The following is an 18,809-nucleotide window of genomic DNA, read 5'->3' as shown; positions in this document are numbered from 1 at the left end:
AAAGAGCCCCGGATTTTCCTGTGGGACACATTCTCGTACTGAATATCGACACAGACACTGCTCTTAACTCCTCAGTCTAAGCTGCTCTTCGGTGCGAGTCCCATTCTCTGAGATCAATACAGCTCAGTATCATCAAAACACGAAGCACCGAGACACACGGATACGTTTTGGACAATGATCTTCTCGGTGAGTGGTAGGATGTGCCATGTCACCCACTGTGGACAAGCCGCTCACCCCACAGCCAAGCATTACCATGACAACCGCCAGCCCCTTGCTCCTGTCTTACCCGCACCCAGAGCCCCTGTCCTTCTATCAGTTCCAGCTGGGTGCTGCATTTGAAGCTGCGATTTATTTATTTTTTTTTAGTGCTAACGATGCGTTTTTCTCCACACTCCTCACTTTCTCAGAATCAGACCCAGAAGGTGATGTAGTGCAGACTCTGCCTAAGTCACCTATTGGCTTCTGATTAAGGTGGTTTGTGTGCAGCGAGTAAAATGGGGAGAATTGTTGAATGGGTGTCTGAAACCTGACTGATTCGTCTATCGATGCTATTCTGCTCTCAGTGTTTGAAGAAAATGAAATCTTGATTTCAAATCAGGCCTCATCCATCCATCCATCCATCTACCATCCATCTTATCACCAACATACAAGACAAATTATCATTCACCAATCAGTCATCATCAGTCTAATCTGAAACGCCTTACATTACAGTGCAGTAACAACATGGTGGTCATTTGTTTTTAATATGAAGGTAGTATTATAGTAATTCCTTCTTATTTCTAAAGCAATTTTCAGCAGTAATAATAGTGTGCTAATAAGGTGATAATATTGCAGTAATGCCTTGCTATTTCCTAAGTAATATCCAAATAATGAGAACTACCGCGGGCTACCACCTTGACATGAAAATGTCTGGAAATTGGAAATGGTAACTACCATGTTATAATGTTAAAATTCCTCTTCCCTTATGTTTCACACTCTCTTTCCTGTTCTTATAAAGCTATTACAATGTGGTTACTAAAAAAAGCATTATTACCACACTATTACCACATTGTTACTGTAATGTAAAGTGTTACCATAAAATCTTAATCTTTTTTCTTTCAATCTTTCATAACTATTGACCCCAGAAAACCTATGTCAGTTGGCATTGAAATCTAAATTGCAATGCTCAAAAGGATTCTGGATATATTATTATATATTGTTCGATATATACTGCAGAATAAAAACCGTGAATCCTGTGTGGCAGCAGTGAGCTTTGGACAGATATTTCCCTTACATCTACAGCAGGTTGAAATTATATAGCACTGTAAGCCACTTAATACTCTCTGTGAAGTAAATGTCATTGCTCTAAACTTTTCTCATGATGTTATTTTTCACTTCAGAACATTGAAGGTTATTCCTTCCAGCGCACGGAACAACCTGAATAGCACTATGTGACATATTACCAACAGAACATACAGTTAATGGAGTTTGTGCATTGAAACAGCCATGGTTACAAACCGGCTCCAATGTTCTTCTCAGAGTCTGAGACTCATGCATAGAAAATAGTATATATAGTCTACCTGTATATACTTTACTCATGTGGTGGTTTAAGCGTTAGGAGATGGATGGATTTCGCACAATTATCTCAATAAAAGAAGGGCAGAAAGTAGTGTTGGACAGTAGTAACACAAAGTAGCTTTACTCTCTCAATATATATTATATAGAATAAGATACTGTCTTGCAGCAGGGTGTGTGTGTGTGTTCATTTTGATGACCCAAAGTAACAGTTTCTCAGTTAGTCTGATGGTGCCATTCCATCTAGCTTAATGTGAAGGGGTCACTTTATTCTCCGTTATAAATCGTACTTTGATGTGCTCTCATAGCAAACAAGAGAGCAATAGAGTAGCAGCCAGATTTCATATTAATACCCTCATAAGATTCCATTAGTGGCGGGGGAGAAAAAAAAAACCATCATAGCTTTTACCTTTTCTGGCAATATCCAAGGTTTTCTTTTTTATTTTGATGTACTTCACTCTTCATTGAGACTGCACTCTGCAGAGGTAATGTGGAAGCGGCACAGCTGAGCTGAAAGTGTTGTGCCACTTTAAATGTGCACTGCAGACACGGTGCAGTGGATACTTCCACATGCATTCTGTGTGTCGTATGGTGGCTGGAGTGTGTGTCCTCATTGCATGTCAAGTGCAAACATGAAAACATGCCGACACACACACATGCTTATTCACATTTAACCCTTTAGAAGACAGCGTTTCGGCTGCGTTTAAACATAAAGTATATACAGAGGGTATAAGAATGTACAATATAGAGTGTCTTATACCCTTTTTTTCAGCACAACCGGGGCAATCGGAAGAGAAACAAATAAACATTTCACTATAGAAACCCCTGAGCAAAAAGTACTAAAAATGTTTAAAATCAGATTGAATTTGTGAAATTAGGAAATATGTCAGACTGTCTATTTTCTGACTTCTGCACAATGATTGCTACTTTATATTACTACTAAAATTGCGATATAAAATGAATCATGACTTTGACTCAACAACACATTTTTTTTAAAGCCTGAATATGTGACCTGTATAACATTTCAATGGCACATTTTTTTTCGCTTGATGATATGAGTGTGACACTTGTTTGTAAACAGTGTATTTTAGCATTACACATTAAAGGCGCCATATGTAAGAATGTGGCCAAAAAAAGTTACTACACTCAAATAAAAAATACAGAGGCCTTTTAGGTTCCTTTTTTCCCCCATTGTAGCTCAGACGTAACTGGCAACCCGTGGTTGCTCGGCAGCTGAGACTCTACTGACTGCAATGATTGGTAGACGGCGGTAGGGGGCACCACATGTCAAAACATGATTTCAAAACATGAACATGATTTGTGGTCTGCAATAGATTTTTTTAATGCAAATATTTTGTCTGTACTGTTGTTGTTGGTGAGTTCAGTTTGTTATATGAACATTATTCCTGAGACTCTGTGACATATTAGGAGGATTTTATGGCCAGTTGCTTTAGATTTATTACATAAAGCACTTTTAAAAACAAAAAAAACAAAGAAAAAAACCTGCTGTATCTTTTCTTTTCTTTTCTTTTTGACTCAACAACACATTTTTTTAAAGCCTGAATATGTGACCTATAAACACCACTAAGGGTCAATGTCACAAGAACAAAGGCTGGATCTTCCTCTTCCAAACTTGTGTATTAATAAACAGGATTTGCTTGTCTGTGGCTGGCCGTTGCCGTTGTCAGGTCTGTCAGCTCACTAATTTTCAATAAAACCAGTCAGCTGCCTAATGCCTTCCCACCATCAGTTAGCCGCGATTAGCCCATCGACGAGTATCATTCCTTCTGTTCCGATGAAGCAGCCAAGTGATGCAGCCTCAGTGAGTGATGACACAGTGATGAATAGCCACAGGCAGAAAAGTGTGAGGGCTGTTTTCCCTTCAGGACATTTTGCAGCCACGAGAGAAAAAAAGAGAGAGCATTTTTATAAACCTGCAGAGCTCCACTACGGTCCTGCTGCAATTGTTATCGACAGTGTGCTGGATCTAATAGTGTTGGTCGTTTTTCTGTTTGCGTTTCATCATTTTGGCACAATGCTACTAACATTACGGCAGTTTCGACTTTCATGTTTTAGGCTGTTCTTCATCGTAATTTTTTTTAGCTTTTGCTCTAATTCACCCTTTAGTGCTCATGCGGCTCCGTGCCGCAGGCGCGCCCTTGGTAAATCGCCCCTCTGTCTATCCTTCTTTGTTTCAGTGGCATGCATAGACTGAGACTTTTGTGGAATGGCATGCCTTGACATAAAAATCTGCCTGGAAATTTAATAAGTTATTTATGTTTTTTATGGTTTTAGACACTGTTATAGTATATTTCTTCTACTTTACAGTGTGGGAATACGTGTTTTTTACAATTTCAAGCTTTGAAAATGGTTTGATCTCTGTTTTTGTGTATAGTACGCTAAATCAAATGAATTCAATCCAATTAAATGTACTGAGTACTTTGTGCTTAGGTGTCTTTATATAGTTGGTTATATTGCACGTCCTTATAGCCTCTGTATATACGATTTAACATAGTACTTGTCCATGTTCTTCCAGATGGAGTATGAACGTGCGTTGGACTGGCAGCACTTCACCCAGTCACAGCTGAACGCAGCGACCCACCAGTGGCAACGGGACATGGAAGAGCTATTAGCCCACGCCCTGGTCACATTACAAGAAGCGAGGCTTGCCCACCAGGAGGAGCTGGAGCACCACAGAGACCGCCAGAGCCAGCAGGAGATATGCTTGCGTCTCAGAGAGAAGGTCAGTGTCCGGTGTTCAGGGACAGTTCCAACTTTACAGCATGACACTTTTACAGTATGTTGAGCGCGTTTTTGGCACAATGAAAGTCTAAAAAACAATTTTTAATGTCATCAGGGACTTAAATATCCCATGTGTTATCACCCAAGACTTGAGGGCTGTTGTATGTGGATATGTGAAGATACCTACTGCGGCCAAGGCCGGTATCAGTACTTTGTCAGGTGTTAGTAAAACACAGTTCGGTATTAAATTATTCTCCTTCGAGTTTACATGGAAAACAAAGGTTAAATCGCCTTTATTTAATTCCGCTCAACGTCTGGCGGTCGGGAAGGGTTTATTCTCTAATATGAAATTTTGAATTCTTCTTCTGTGTTTTATGGCAGTGGGCTTCTCTAATGTTGCATTACTGCTTACAGAGTTATCTTCTTCTTCTTCTTCCCTCCTTTGTCTGGTATCTGCAATGCAGCACAATCGCCTTTCCCCTTATTCCTTATTCTCAGTGATGTGTTGTATACCATGATAGAGTCACAGTAGACTAGAGGTTACATGTTGCAGCTGAATATCCCTCTCCTCAGTCCTCACCCTTCTCTTCCAAGTGTGTTGGAGAAGCTTCTGTAGCCTCAAGTTAGCATCAAAACGCCAAAGATGTTTATAGTCTGTGCATTGTGGGCTGTTGTAAAAACATGGTGGTCCAAAATGGTGGCATATGTAGAGCTGACCCAGCTTCTGATGTACATATAAAAGACTCATTCTGGGGTACAAACCATACAAGCAGATGGCTGAGCATTCATTCATCTTCTACTGCTTTATCCTCCACATGAGGTTGCTGGTGCCAATCCCAGCTGACACGGGGAGAAATATGGGGTACATCCTGGACAGGTTGCCAGTCCATCACAGGGCCGAGTGTCCAATTTCCTAATTCCCACATCTGCATGTTTTTGGACTGTAGGAGGAAACTGGAGAACCTGGTGAAACCCCATGCACACATGGGGAGAACATGCATTTATCGATAAGATAAATTATTTTATCTTCAATTTCTGCCAAATGAAAACAATTTCACCTACATTTTACACACTGGACCTTTAACAGGTTGCGATAGAAAGACCAACTTTAAAGATTAGTGCAGTCTAACTAATCACTAAGAGTTAAAACATGAACAAATGTAGTGACCTAATAGCAAGATGGTATGTTCTAAAATGACTGGAGTTTGTTGTTCTGCAGCCGACCCAGTATCCTGTTCTCTGAGGTCTACTTCTCTACTGTTGGTACATATAAGTGACACTCCTGTTTGGAAAAAGTGACATGTGCAGGTCTTATTTGCCGTGAGAGATACGTGGGATACTAGACAGGCAGCATTGTCTGGCTGCCAGCTTCTGTACAGTATATCTGCTGACGAGGCTGCATATTACACCCAGCAGCGTCTGACAGCAGCGCTCCCTTTAGCTGCCACTTGGGATGGTGTGTGAATGCAAACAAGCTAATAAGTATGATCTTGCAAACATGATGTTGCTGTCTCTGGGGGGCACTAGTTCACGTTCGCACAACAAACAAGTTACTCATGTGAACAAATGCATGCGCCTCTGATGCTCTGCTGTACAAATTGTCTTGCCTGTCAGTGTGGTGTGGACAGTCTGATAACAAAACAGCCTGATGTATAGGATCAGTGTGGGCCATCACCACTGAGCCGAGGACAGGACACATAACCTATCTACTTCCCTGGTATAGTTTCACTTTATTTGCATTTATTATTTTTATTCCAATGGCATTTTTTTGCAAATTTCCCCCAGATTAATCTCTTGCCCTTGACTTCCGGACATAATAGATCCTTGCACTCCCCCACAAACGAGTATATCTTCTATTCTAAACTGTGCTTGTCAGCGTTTTCTGTAGCTGCTGCTAATAAGTGTAACACTCTGCCTGACACACTTAGCAACTTAAAAAGTCTGCGAAAGGCTGCGTATCCCTGCACTCACTGATTCTGACACTTGGAGGTCATAATGATTTCAGTTTTTTTTTTTTTACAACTGTGATGTGCTTTATCTGCTCTGTGCTAAATATTATTTGTAATTGTTGTAGCATGTGCTATCATTGTGTTTTTCTGACCTGCAATGGCCTGCAGATGCCAATTATCTTGAAGCTATAATCGGATACAGTGCATCAAATGGTAACATTAATGTTTTAACGACCCTCAGGGCCAGGTCTAATATTAATCACACTCGTACCACTGAGCACACACGCACAGAAAAATGTGATTTTTAAAAGCAAGCTATAAAAAATAATACACATTATTATATTCTACTTTCATTGAGCTAATGTTTTATCACCTACATCTGACTCATTATTGATATCAGAGTTTTTAACCCTTTAAATTCAGGGGTTTTGTCATGTTTTTGTCAATATACTACAAATACTACGTACTACATTATGCCAATGATCAGCAGCAACACTTGCGACAGTGCCATCTAGTGGAAAAAGCAGGTCATTTTTTTCCATATGCCGATATGTCCAAAATGACGCCATCTGGTGGAGACAAGTAAAAATTATAAATTCCGAGGCAGGAATCGAGGAAGCCCAGATTGACACCTTAATATAATAAAATACATGTATTATGCTTTAAAGTAAGTGAGATTTAAAAAAAAAAAAAAAAAAAAAAAAATTCAATGGGACATTTTTTTGCTCTTGATGATATGAGTGTGACACTTGTTTGTAAACAGTGTATTTTAGCCTTACACATTAAAGGCGCCATATGTAAGAATGTGGCCAAAAACAGTTACTACACTCAAATTAAAAATACAGAGGCCTTTTAGGTTCCTTTTTTTCCCCCATTGTAGCTCAGACGTAACTGGCAACCCGTGGTTGCTCTGCAGCTGAGACTCTACTGACTGCAATGATTGGTAGAAGGTGGAAGGTGGCGCCACATGTCAAAACATGATTTCAAAACATGAACATGATTTGCGGCCTGCAAAATGATTTTTTTAATGCAAATATTTTGGCTGTACTGTTGTTGTTGGTGAGTTCAGTTTGTTATATGAACATTATTCCTGAGACTCTGTGACATATTAGGAGGATTTGATGGCCAGTTGCTTTAGATTTATTACATAATGCACCTTAAAAACAAACAAAAAACAAAGAAAAAAACCTGCTGTATCTTTTTTTCTAGGTTTCCATTCAATAATGTCAATCTCTTCCTCTATTATGGACACACTCCAGTCACTGAACCACTTGCACAGTACCACAGATATTATAAAACCATATGCAATACAAACCACTTCAGGCTTTGTCTGAAAGTTGGTGTCTCAATCTCTCTGCCTTTGGGCGTTATTTGGTAAAATGTGTGTCATTGCACAAGCTTTCCCGAACTGTCCAATTCCAGGCCAACAAAAAATAAGACAAAGTGTTATATTCTTACCAACAATACCCTGCACCATAATCTTGACAACTGATTATTTTTATATGAATGTCTGAAAGGTGCAATATTTATGGCGTACAGGCTCGAGTGGGATTGCTCTGTAAAACATTCAGAGAGTAGAGAGAAGAGAAGAGGAGGAGCACTTTGCTCAGTTTTGAAAACAATATCGTTAAAATTATTACTGAAAAAACAAATGTTGAATGCTATTATTTCTTTACTTAAGCAGTCTTCCTGGGAAAGAACATCTTAGCCACTGATCTGAGATTTTGAGTCAACAAGACAACAGTATTGTGTTATTTATGATGCACATAATGAGCTATAATTAAGTGTTTTATCACAGTGAGCACAGTCTATTTCACTCTGTTTTGCTGTAACACCTGAAATAATGTGCTCCTGGAAATTTTCAACATTAAGCAATTTGAAGAAAATTTCACTTATGCTAACATTCATCATGCTGGATGGGACTTTCTTACTTTATGGTGCAATTAACTTGGCTCTTTTCTCTTTATCTTCCTCTGTGCGTTGTCATTTAGCGCTGATGTAAATGAAGAAGCAAATTCAAGGGCAATGATTACTTCGCATTCACTTGTAATGAATGGTGCGTCTATGGTTACCGCTGAAAAGACTGCAACATGATAGAAATCTCAGGTTTTCCAAAGTAATGGATGGATGCGGTGTGCTTTTGAAAGTGCAGTGGTTCATTTATGTTCTAATGACTTATACATTTATATATCCATTTTTTTGTGTGCACATTTTTGATTTGTGCTGGAAACTCAATCGAATGCCTGTTTCCAGTGCCTTTATCACTGTAACACAGCAGTGCTGAGACACGCGGCCTTTTCCTTCCTGTTGCATTTGCTTCTTTCTTCTCTCTGTGACCCAAAGCGTGTTCTTCTATGAGTCGTTCACCCGTCTTCAAATGGACTTTCACTCTTCATTAAATTTGTCCGTGGCATGTGCTTTGTTGTATACTGTTACACAGCAGTGGACGCCGTGCACCGCTTTAGTTTGAGGCACAGTGAGTAAACTGTAGTTGGGTTTATGCACAAAAAGCAGCTGCTTAGGGCAAAGAAAAGATGATGGATTTTTCTCATTGAGTTGTCGCCCCAAATCCTCTGATGTTTGGACATGAGAAATGGACCTTAAATATTTACCTTAAACTTGCCTGAAAGGGATAGTTCGAATTTTTGGACTTTTTACTTTTTTAGTACCTGTTCTGGCGAGGATCCAAGCGAGCTGAGCCGATACTTAGAACGTTATGTCGACAGACTGCCGGCCACTGATTGGCAGAGTCATGAGAGCGACGTCCAACACAAGAATCAAACTGAACTGTAGATCAGTTAAAAAGACTTAATAATCCTGAAAACGTAACGTAATTTCAAAACCCTCGAGTCTGGTGTTTTTAGAGACAACACTGCCGAAAGCTGGCGACTGTGAGCCGAATCACAACCCTTTCCGCTGTGTTTCAGTTCAGTGACTGTGTCAGACAGAGTCTGTGCTCCGGTCATGCAGGAGGTACTGAACTAATCTTTTTGATTAACTGATTCTAATGATTCAGTGCACTGATTCTAATGATTCAGTATAGTACAAAAAGATCTGCCTTGCTTGCCACTATTTTTGTGTGTGTCGCTGATTAAACAACATCCTGTGCTATGATGAGTCCGCCGAAGTTGTACTATAGTAATGGAAAACGATACCAAACCGAGAAGATTCGAGCCGTGCTGCGCCGAGTCGTGCTGGAACTGCACAGTGGAAAAGCGCCAGTAGACACCAGTAGTCGTCAATGCTGAGAAATCAAATAATTTAATGAGAAAAGTAGTTCTGGGAGAGAGTCAGGCTCGCTAAACTAACCCGATTTGCACCACAAACAAAAAGAATCCGATATATGCCTTTAAATTTTCATATGCCACATATAATAACTATTTTCCAAAACTTAATATTTCAACATTGTATTCTGAGCTCTATTCAGTACTGTATAACACACATTAGGGATGGCTTGATGCCACATTTTCTTGTCTGATAATGATAAAAATATCACAACCTTGAGTATTTTATATCTAAAGAAAAGTAGTATTTTTATAACACCTATTTAATGACACATTTATGCTGATGCATTACCCGCCTATATCCATAACCAGCCATTTCAAAAACGTACATACTGTACAACAAACATTCTGTTCCTATAATGAAGAAATAAACAAACCTTATTTCTACAGTCAATGTTTACTGAAGCATTGGGAAATTCAGGGCGTTTGGGGATCATATCAGATTTTGTGTTTTTCTTTTTTTTGATATCTGCAGCTCTGGTGATTTTGACCATAACTGAGCAGCATATCGACTCATCTTTAGTGCAATTGCAACATTTCTAGTGTTTTGCAAAAAATAAAGTCGAAGTGTTATTCTGGGAGACCAGGCTGTGTTTTGTAGTTATACATTTTCAAATAGCCTCTCTCCTCTCCTCACCTCACCTCACCTCTCCTCACCGCTGCTGCACCTTCATGGCTTCAGATCAGATCAGCACATAGTTGATGATTTTTGGTCAGAGCTGGTCTGGTTTTGACCTCATTAGGGAGCAAAAGCTGTGTGCAGCAAGTCCGCTCATTTTGCTTCAGAGGGATGTGTAGTGGAAAGAAACCCAGTGTAATTGATTTCAGAGTTGTTTTGTACCCCTCTGTTGGGAAAGAGGGTAAGACTGTTACACGGTTCACAGCTTTGCCTTTAGAGAACTACAGGTTGGCCAGGCAAAGATGATGGTGTGGATTCATGTATCTGGACGGGCATTGATATGATGTCTGAATAATATTTTTTTCTGTATACTATTTAATTAAATCCTTTCAAACCAAAAATTTCAATACAAGGTAAGGTTCTCTAGTCTCAGATTTATTCCATGTCACTTAAGCCCACTTCCCGCTGTGGACATAAATTCCTGAGATTAATACTTTGGTACCGAATTTTAATACCCAGCCTTCAATGGCAGTGCTGCTGATTATATCGTAGTTGTTTAGTTTCAGATGACTCCAGATGTGTCGGGGAATTCGGCGAGTGTTTACTGTCAAAAGCAAATTGAAATGGATGGTTAATATAAACGGGTAACATTTCACGCACGAGACTCGCGCTTGTTTAATTCCAATTTATCACTCAACGACAGGCGTTTCTTTTCAAATCATCAGCTGTTTGTTCTGCAGGTTTCCTGCTCGCTGTAATTAGTTGGCTTTGTTCGCCGGCGATTCTGTTCATTCTTGCCGTTTGTTCATTCTGTCCTCGCTTTCATTTTGCCTCTCACTTGTATCTCACTCCCAGGCATCTTTGATGGGAGATTGTGTTTGTGTGAGTAAATAAAGCCTGGGGGTGGTGCAGGAGCAGGGGGGGGGGGTTCGCTGCTCAGGTGGGAAAGAGACGTGCAGTCCAACAGGAGAATGTCATAACCAATGAAAGGAGAAAGGTTTTCATAAGATGGGAGGTTTTTCTTTTATTGCAAGGGTTCATTTTTCATTTCCTGCTCTGCAGCCATATAAAAAAGAGCTGTTACAGATTTTTGCTGAGTTGATATCTGCGCAACACTTCCCGCAACAATCCTCTCCGGACACTTGTGTTTGCACATAGCCTGTCACTGAGTGTTAGCGGCTAACAAGTACAGATCTTCATCCCTCTGGTGGACAAAAAGACACAGCTGACGTGAGTCAAGTCAAGGCCACGCCATTTTTTTATTTCGGCAGATTTAATTGCTCATACAGTGTGTACAACAAATGTATAATTTTCCCTTTGCAAAGTGATGTCCCTGTTGTGACCCTTAGGGGAAATTCTCACAGTGCTGTGGAAAACACAAAGATAATTGCACAGTTTCCCTTTTTTCCTCATCTCTATTAACCAACAGTGGTTCATGTCCATTTAAAGCGTCATTAGAGCTTAGTCGTCAATGGAGGGGAGGTACTGTCCTTATTTAATGCACCGCTCTTTCCCCTCAGTTTGCGTTTCCATTTCTCGGCAATGATTGTGCTTTGAGACGGCTTCATGACTTTCACTCATCTGTTATGTTACAGTATCTAAAGTTCGTCACCAAATTGGCTGCCGCAACGCCCCCGACCGAAGACATTAACTGTAAACTTATATTGACAAAGGATTTGAGGAGGCTGCAGTGTGCAGATAAAAAGGCTATTATTCTTTTTTTTTTTTTTTTTTTTTTTTCCCTGACATCTCTGCAGTCTTTTCTCTGCCGCTGTGAAAAGGCACGATATCCCGTTTCTCTGTGAATTCACACAAAATGAGGTTCTAGTGACAAATGACTGTAGACTGTACATAATGACCATTTTATTCCCTTTGTGCTCCCTATAATGCCTTTTCATCTCTGCCTAAACAGGAAAGACACAAAATGCATGAAGCCATTGTTTTGTTTTTTTGACTAGATCTCAGATTATTCCGTCACCTAATGTGGATTTAAGTGACCTTGTGCTGCAGCTGAGCCCGTGTTGCTTCATTAGACTGTGGTAGAATGTTAAGATGTTATCTGTCACATATTTGCATGTTGCAAAAAAATATGTTTTACCAACCCTCTCATTAGGTTGCTTACACACTCGTGACTCACTAAAATCCAACATGCAGGTGTCTTATCTTATCTGGAGCAGACATGAACGTGATGGATGGCTTAATTGTGAGTGCTTGTTTTTATTTATTTATTTCCAAAAAAAAAAAAAAAAGGGAAATATATAGCATATCTTTTTCGATTTATAGTGAATGTGTTGTTGGTTACACGGAATTTGACGTGGCAAAGGTGCCGCTGACTTGTTAGAAATCAAAATGAGTCATTTATATGGACAGTTGTTTTTTGAAATGCTTATGCTTATCACACTTGTAAAGCCACGTCCTGACTCAAGAAGTCACATGGTTATAAATAGACACACAGGGGTGATTGATGTTTCTTACGTTCATTGACGTGAAGACAACAACCCCAAAGAGATCCTGTGAAGACTCAATATAAGTCTTTTGAATAAGCCTCATTTAAGATCCATCCATCCATCTTCTACCGATTTATCCTCCACGTGAGGGTCGCTGGTGCCAATCTCAGGTGACACAGAGATCACCACTCCATCACAGGGCCACATATAGAGTCATACAACCATTCACTCTCACACATACGGTCAAGAGTGTCCAATTTGCCTAATCCACAAATCTGCATGTTTTTGGACTGTGGGAGGAAACCCATGCACTCGCCAGGCAAGAGTCCTCATTTAAGATCTTAAAGCGGACCTAGACCGGTTCCAATTAACGCTGTTTTTTTGGTGTGTATCTGCGTCATTACCTCGTTTACGAAGCCCTGAAGTTTCGAAATCAAACAGGTCAGCCATTGCTGAGAACGATGTGTTTTATTGTAATCTCGGGCTCAGCGAGATCTCCCTTCTGGTTACATAAACAGCAGTTCTCCTGAACAGCAGATCCTCCTGCTCTGGGCACTAGTCCGGGCACATCCGGTTGCGTACATTGTACCGCAGAAGAAGAATAACGTCCGTTGTGGAGGTGTTTCACGAGCAACAGCGTCTTCTGACTCTGGGTCTGACTCCGGGTCAAAGTCATAAAAGGGACTGCGGCGGGGAGTTGTGACAAAGCTATTTTTAAACATTGTTAAAACAATGTTTTGATAATGAGTAGCAGTGCATCCACCGTTCCAGAGGGGGGTGCTGCTCTTCTGAGAGCAGGTGTGCTAATTACGTCACTTCCGGGTATTGGCCAATCACAAGACAGTTGGGAAGGCTCTACGCTGGCTGGCCAATCACAACACACTCTGTCTTCTGGGTGTGAGATTTATGTCTGAAACACCGTGGCTGAGACGAGCGTCAGTAAGGAGAGATTTCTATCGCCTCGTTTACAGCAACTAGGAGGTTTTTGACCATAAAAACAAGTTAATGTATGTAAGTAGACCTCCATAACTAACCACTCTATGGGAGCTTTAAATGTTAAATAACCTAAAGAAGAAAGGTAAAAAAGACTGAAATGAACATAACATCTTAAACCACTGACATTACTACTACATAGCAAGTGTCTTAGGACCTTTCCCCATCAGAAGGCTCCAAATATCTGGATGATTAAGTGCATTAAAACCCTATTTACTGCATGTAATTATGTCCACGTTATGCACTATTTGAATGTCTTTCTTCAGAATGAAGTAGCAAGTACATGAACCACAGCATTAGCATTGCTCATGTCTCAAAGTGGATTATCTTGTCCATAAAAGAAGCTCACTAAACCATTTCAGTAGACATTTTTTTTTAGTGTTAATGAGGTTTGTGATGTTTTGCTCAAATCATGACCTTTTCCAATCACATGAGTGACCTTTATTACAACATATATTTGGTTTTTGTATTATAATCAATAGCAAAATTAAAGAGGACTCGTTGTGTATATATCACATCATAAAAATAAAAGATTAGTTTAGGAGTATTAGCCAAGTGAAAAACCCACAAAAATATCACATTGAATCGACTTTAGAGATAAATAGAGGCATTAAATGTTCTGCATTAAAGTACATTTTTAATTGTCCTTGTGTATCTTCATCTTCAACGGTGTCGAGCGTGATTAGAGGCTGGCTTGTTTCAAATCCTCCATCAACCACGACACACCTGCTGCTTTTTCTCAGGAAGACATTACGTGTGAATGACTCGACGATGCCACTGGTGCTGATGTGTGTGAGGCGGTGATAATTTCAGCTCAGTCCTTCAGGGATTCTTAAGCTCCGCTTTGATATAGATCTGTGAGTCTCTGCCCAGCCAGAAATGCATCACTTTAATACCTGGCTTCTGCCACAAGGCTGCTGCATAACGAACCTGTCACTCACTCACTTTCTGCATGCATGCGTGTTTGGCTGAGACGGTGAGGGCTGCAGAGATTTGAACGTTATTATGGAACAGAGTACCGAGTAGTCACTGACTATTCTCATGGATTGCACTCTGCCTTTATTGTGATGTTAAATACACACCTGTATTCAGATACTCAGGCTGTGAATCCAGTGTCAACGGTTTGTGAGGTTTATCAACTGGAAGTTCACTGACGTCACCTGCAACCAGGCAGCCAGCTAGCTGTCAATCACATTGGTGTGCCATGCTTAACCCTTTAACCCTTTAATACCTAAGCCTCAAAATTTTCATCTGGACTTTTGTTTTTGCTTATTTTAACCATAAAAGAGCCAGAAAATGTCCTGTAACTAAGTGCTTTTGCCAATTTTTCCAAAATAACCTTTAATATCTGGCAGCTATTTTTTTTTTTTTTATTTACTTACGATAACAATAATGACAATCAATATATATATATATATTATTATAATATATATATATATTTATATATTTTATTAATATATATATATATTTTTTAATTAGACCCATAGTATTTCAGTTACAGGCCTCTACCAAACAGTTGAGACGTCTGTTCATAATAAACCTGGTTAGCACAAGTACAACATTCAGAACAAGTCACATTAATTTAGTGTTAGTGAGTTCAGCTTGATGCATTTTTCAATGAGATAAAGTGACTTAAAGTGTGGTCGACCAAATGGTTGAGTAGAACCATAAAGAAAGAAAGAAAGAAAGAAAGAAAAACAAACACTCTAGTCATGCATGAACACCAGATTTTGCATGTTACACTACAAAATGTTTTGAGTTTTTGTCTCAATGTCACGATTTCCAGTATTTTATGAAAGAAACGACTCGCTGTTTAATCACACAGCCCTAACGCGTGGAATCGTCTCACTTTAAATTCTGAATGGCCCTTGAGGTGAAAACAATGTGCTGTTGAATATGAACACCTCTCTCCTCACCAGCAGGGTTTGTTGTAGACTTTCATTATCATTCATTGTTTTAGCAGATCCTGAGGTGATTAAATGTGAAGTGTGAAAGACGGCTGTGACACGTCTTCAAAAAAGTTCATGCCACACTTTGGCACCAAATCAGTGGGGCTCAGCTGTTTGTCTGCCTGTCGGTAATTCTTTTAAAGACAGAGCTGTTGATAGATAATAACCTGCTTTTTTTTTTTTTGTCCTTCCTCCTTTCTTTTCTCGCGGATGTGTATTTGTAGCTGCAGCGATGGCGGACCCAGCAGGAGGAGGTGGCGAAGCTGGAGGCAGCTATAACTGCTCGACAACAAGCTGAGGAAAAGGCAAGGTTAAGAAGGGAGCAGGAGAAGGAGGCTGCTGTCAGGTCACAGCAAAAGGAGAAGGTAATAAGACATAAAGGCAAAAATAATCATCTATCTATCTATCTATCTATCTATCTATCTATCTATCTATCTATCTATCTATCTATCTATCTATCTATCTATCTATCTATCTATCTATCTATCTATCTATCTATCTATCTATCTATCTATCTATCTATCTATCTATAGAAACTATAAAAACAACATGGAAAGAACTCATCGAGCCCTACTTTTCTTAAATTATGTCTATAAAATCAATGTTTTGGTTACCATGTGTACTGTACACATTTTTCATGCAAACCGGAAAACAAATCATTTACAAGAGAATTTACGAGAAGAGATAATTGTGATAAATATCTGTTTTACACAGCTCAACATGAAGAGTCCTTTTTTAACCACAAACGACTGTCCTCAACCTCATTGGTCTTCTATATTTTAAATGAAGAGAGCATTGTTTAATTATCGAAAGGTTATTACTGTAATTGAAGACACATTTAAATAACTAGCATACATTATAAAGATGAAAATGACTATCCTTTGATGCCCTGAAGTCTTAAATAAAACCACAGTACAGGCAGCATAGGGTGTTTGAAAATATGGCAGAGATTTATCTAAATCACACTATAGTTAGTAAGTTGTTTACCACACACTGTGAAGTATTACATTATGAGTTTGTCACTGGATATTCTGATTATTTAACTGTAGTTATTGTCCTCAGAGTGTGTGTTTGTGTGTATGTGTGTGTGTGTGTGTGTGTGTGTTTAATTAACTCTGCCCTCAGGGGTCTGCTCGGCGTTCATGGACGACCTGAGACACTGATTAATGAGAGCATTTAGGCTGCAACACGTTGCTTATAATTTCGCAGAGGAGTCTGCCAGACATTGAAAAATCGTCACATTTCTCTGTTTACAACCTATCTGATTGCTGCTCTGTCACAATCAATAGGACGTGACGATCCTAAGAGTTTCTGTGGAAGTCGATTATTGGGAGTGTGGCTACTGTTGTTGTTGTTGTTGCTGTTTTTGGAAGTTGTTGTTTTCTAACCCCCCCCACCCCCCCACCCACCACAGGTCAGGCAGTTTAATTTTAAGCAGCAGAAGAGGAGAGAGGAGCTGGAGCAGAGAGATCAAGACAGACTTGCTTATCTGAGGAGCATCATGGAAGAGCAGGAAAGGAAAGATAAAGAGAGGTGAGTGTTGCACCCTGGGACTTTGAGTTTCTTAAGTGTTGATGCATTATTTCCTATTACCAACCACATATGTAATTGCCTTTCTTGCTTATGGGCTTACAACCACTCAACAATCATAGATGTACTGTACAACAGACATATTTTTTAAATTCAACAATAACTGAAAGTCTCCCACATTATAAACCAGATTTTATAATTCTCACATTTTAGAAATCATAGATTAATTAAATCAGACAAAAACGGTTGTAAAGTTTACTTTTAACCCCATGAAAAACGTGTCGCCGTCTGCTGTCTTTGCTCAGTCCTGCACCATCTCATTTTCAACCAATCCCAATTTCAACCAGAAACATCTCAATTCAAGCCTGATGTTAAGTCGCCCTTAAAAAAAACACTTCAGTTTGGTCACTATTTTCTGAGCAGACACACTGACAGAGAGGAGCATTAACACCATATATAATAGTGTTGATTTTGGCTGTGAGGATGAACCGGGAAAGGAATGAGAATGAAGAATCATGGGAGACGATAAAAGCAGATGACGGGAGAGGAGCGGGTCGCGCGGCACTCTCCATAAAACCTTCCACAGCTGGAAGCCATGCTGTGTCAGGGAACAATTGCTAATGTTGGTTGTGGCAATCACGGAGGGAGAGAGGAGCCGTTAGTCTGATGTCCACACCTTTCTCACTCCCTCTAGGGTGCAGTTTAGGGCGGACATGTTGCAACTGCGAAAGGAGGAGAGAGAAGCACGGGAGCTTGAGCGTCAAAGGGAAGAGGAAGAGAAACAGAAGCGTCTGGAAGCTCTCCGAAACCAGGTGCATCATTATCTGCTCTTAACCCTTTCAGCCACCCAGATTTGCACCGTCAGTGGAAATGACCCTCAGGGGAAGAGGCATCCTTGTCTGAGAAAAGGCATCACTGCCCCCTTGTGGTGAACAATTGTCTGTTATAATAATCTGACTTCCTTCTGTTTATCCTAGGTTGTGGTGGTGGCAGAGGCAGACCCAGAGAGGCTGACGGCAGACACAGAAGCTTGGAAGAGTCGACGGTTAAATGAGACGGAGTTTGTCCTCCAGAGGCCTCTCTACAGTATTAACACATTCACAAACACACAGGTGAATCGTGTACCCTTGTTTGGCCTTTAACTCTCACAGCTCTACAGCTGCATCAGCTCCTTATCTTTGTCCTCAACAGCATGCGCCTACAAGGGCTCTTTCCCCCAGTTGCTTATATTCAGCCGTTTATGTTTCGTTTTTCAGTGGATGAAACCGAGCGATGACCTCTCGCAGTGGAAGGGATTATGTAAACTGGTCAAACATTATTTGTCCTCAGTTTTCCCGACCTGTATGCACAGCCTTGATCTGAAGACCACCAAGTCAATAAATGTGCTGTATAGTCTGCGTGTTTGTTTTGTCATCGCTGTGGAGAGCAGGTTAGACACATTATTGTGTAATGCTGGTAATGAATGTCAAACTGAGATCATCTGAGATAATCTTCCTCCAAGGCCAAAATATGAAGCGTTAGTGATTAATGTGTAGTCAACTATAAAAGTGTGTGTGTGTGTAACATCTAACAGGAAACTATTGGAAATGTCATTATTGACTGTTTTGTTTTGTTTTGAATTCCAGATTGAATCTGACCTCAGAGTGCGGCTTGATCGGGCGCTGCGGAACGCTGGTCTGCAAAACAGCCTGTATACCAAAGCGGTAATGGCTGCTTTAAATCCACCCAAACCACCTCGATGA

At 40.1% G+C, this 18,809-nt stretch overlaps 1 protein-coding gene across 1 annotated transcript in view; it reads left to right on the top strand.

Annotated features, from left to right (window-relative positions):
• Positions 1-18,809, top strand: part of LOC310942977 (coiled-coil domain-containing protein 148-like) — a gene marked incomplete at both ends in the record, with an annotated part of 31,617 nt that extends 12,808 nt beyond the window's left edge. The window contains 6 exons of the mRNA XM_083908451.1: positions 4,091-4,297; positions 15,762-15,902; positions 16,952-17,070; positions 17,762-17,879; positions 18,045-18,179; positions 18,693-18,809. Of these exons, the coding sequence (XP_083764577.1) occupies positions 4,091-4,297; positions 15,762-15,902; positions 16,952-17,070; positions 17,762-17,879; positions 18,045-18,179; positions 18,693-18,809 (837 nt within the window). The remainder of the gene's footprint in view (positions 1-4,090; positions 4,298-15,761; positions 15,903-16,951; positions 17,071-17,761; positions 17,880-18,044; positions 18,180-18,692) is intronic.

The sequence above is a fragment of the Microchirus variegatus genome (assembly GCF_963457635.1).
Source record: "Microchirus variegatus genome assembly, chromosome: 22".
Taxonomy (NCBI): Eukaryota; Metazoa; Chordata; class Actinopteri; order Pleuronectiformes; family Soleidae; genus Microchirus; species Microchirus variegatus.
This window is presented reverse-complemented; position numbering and strand designations above follow the sequence as displayed.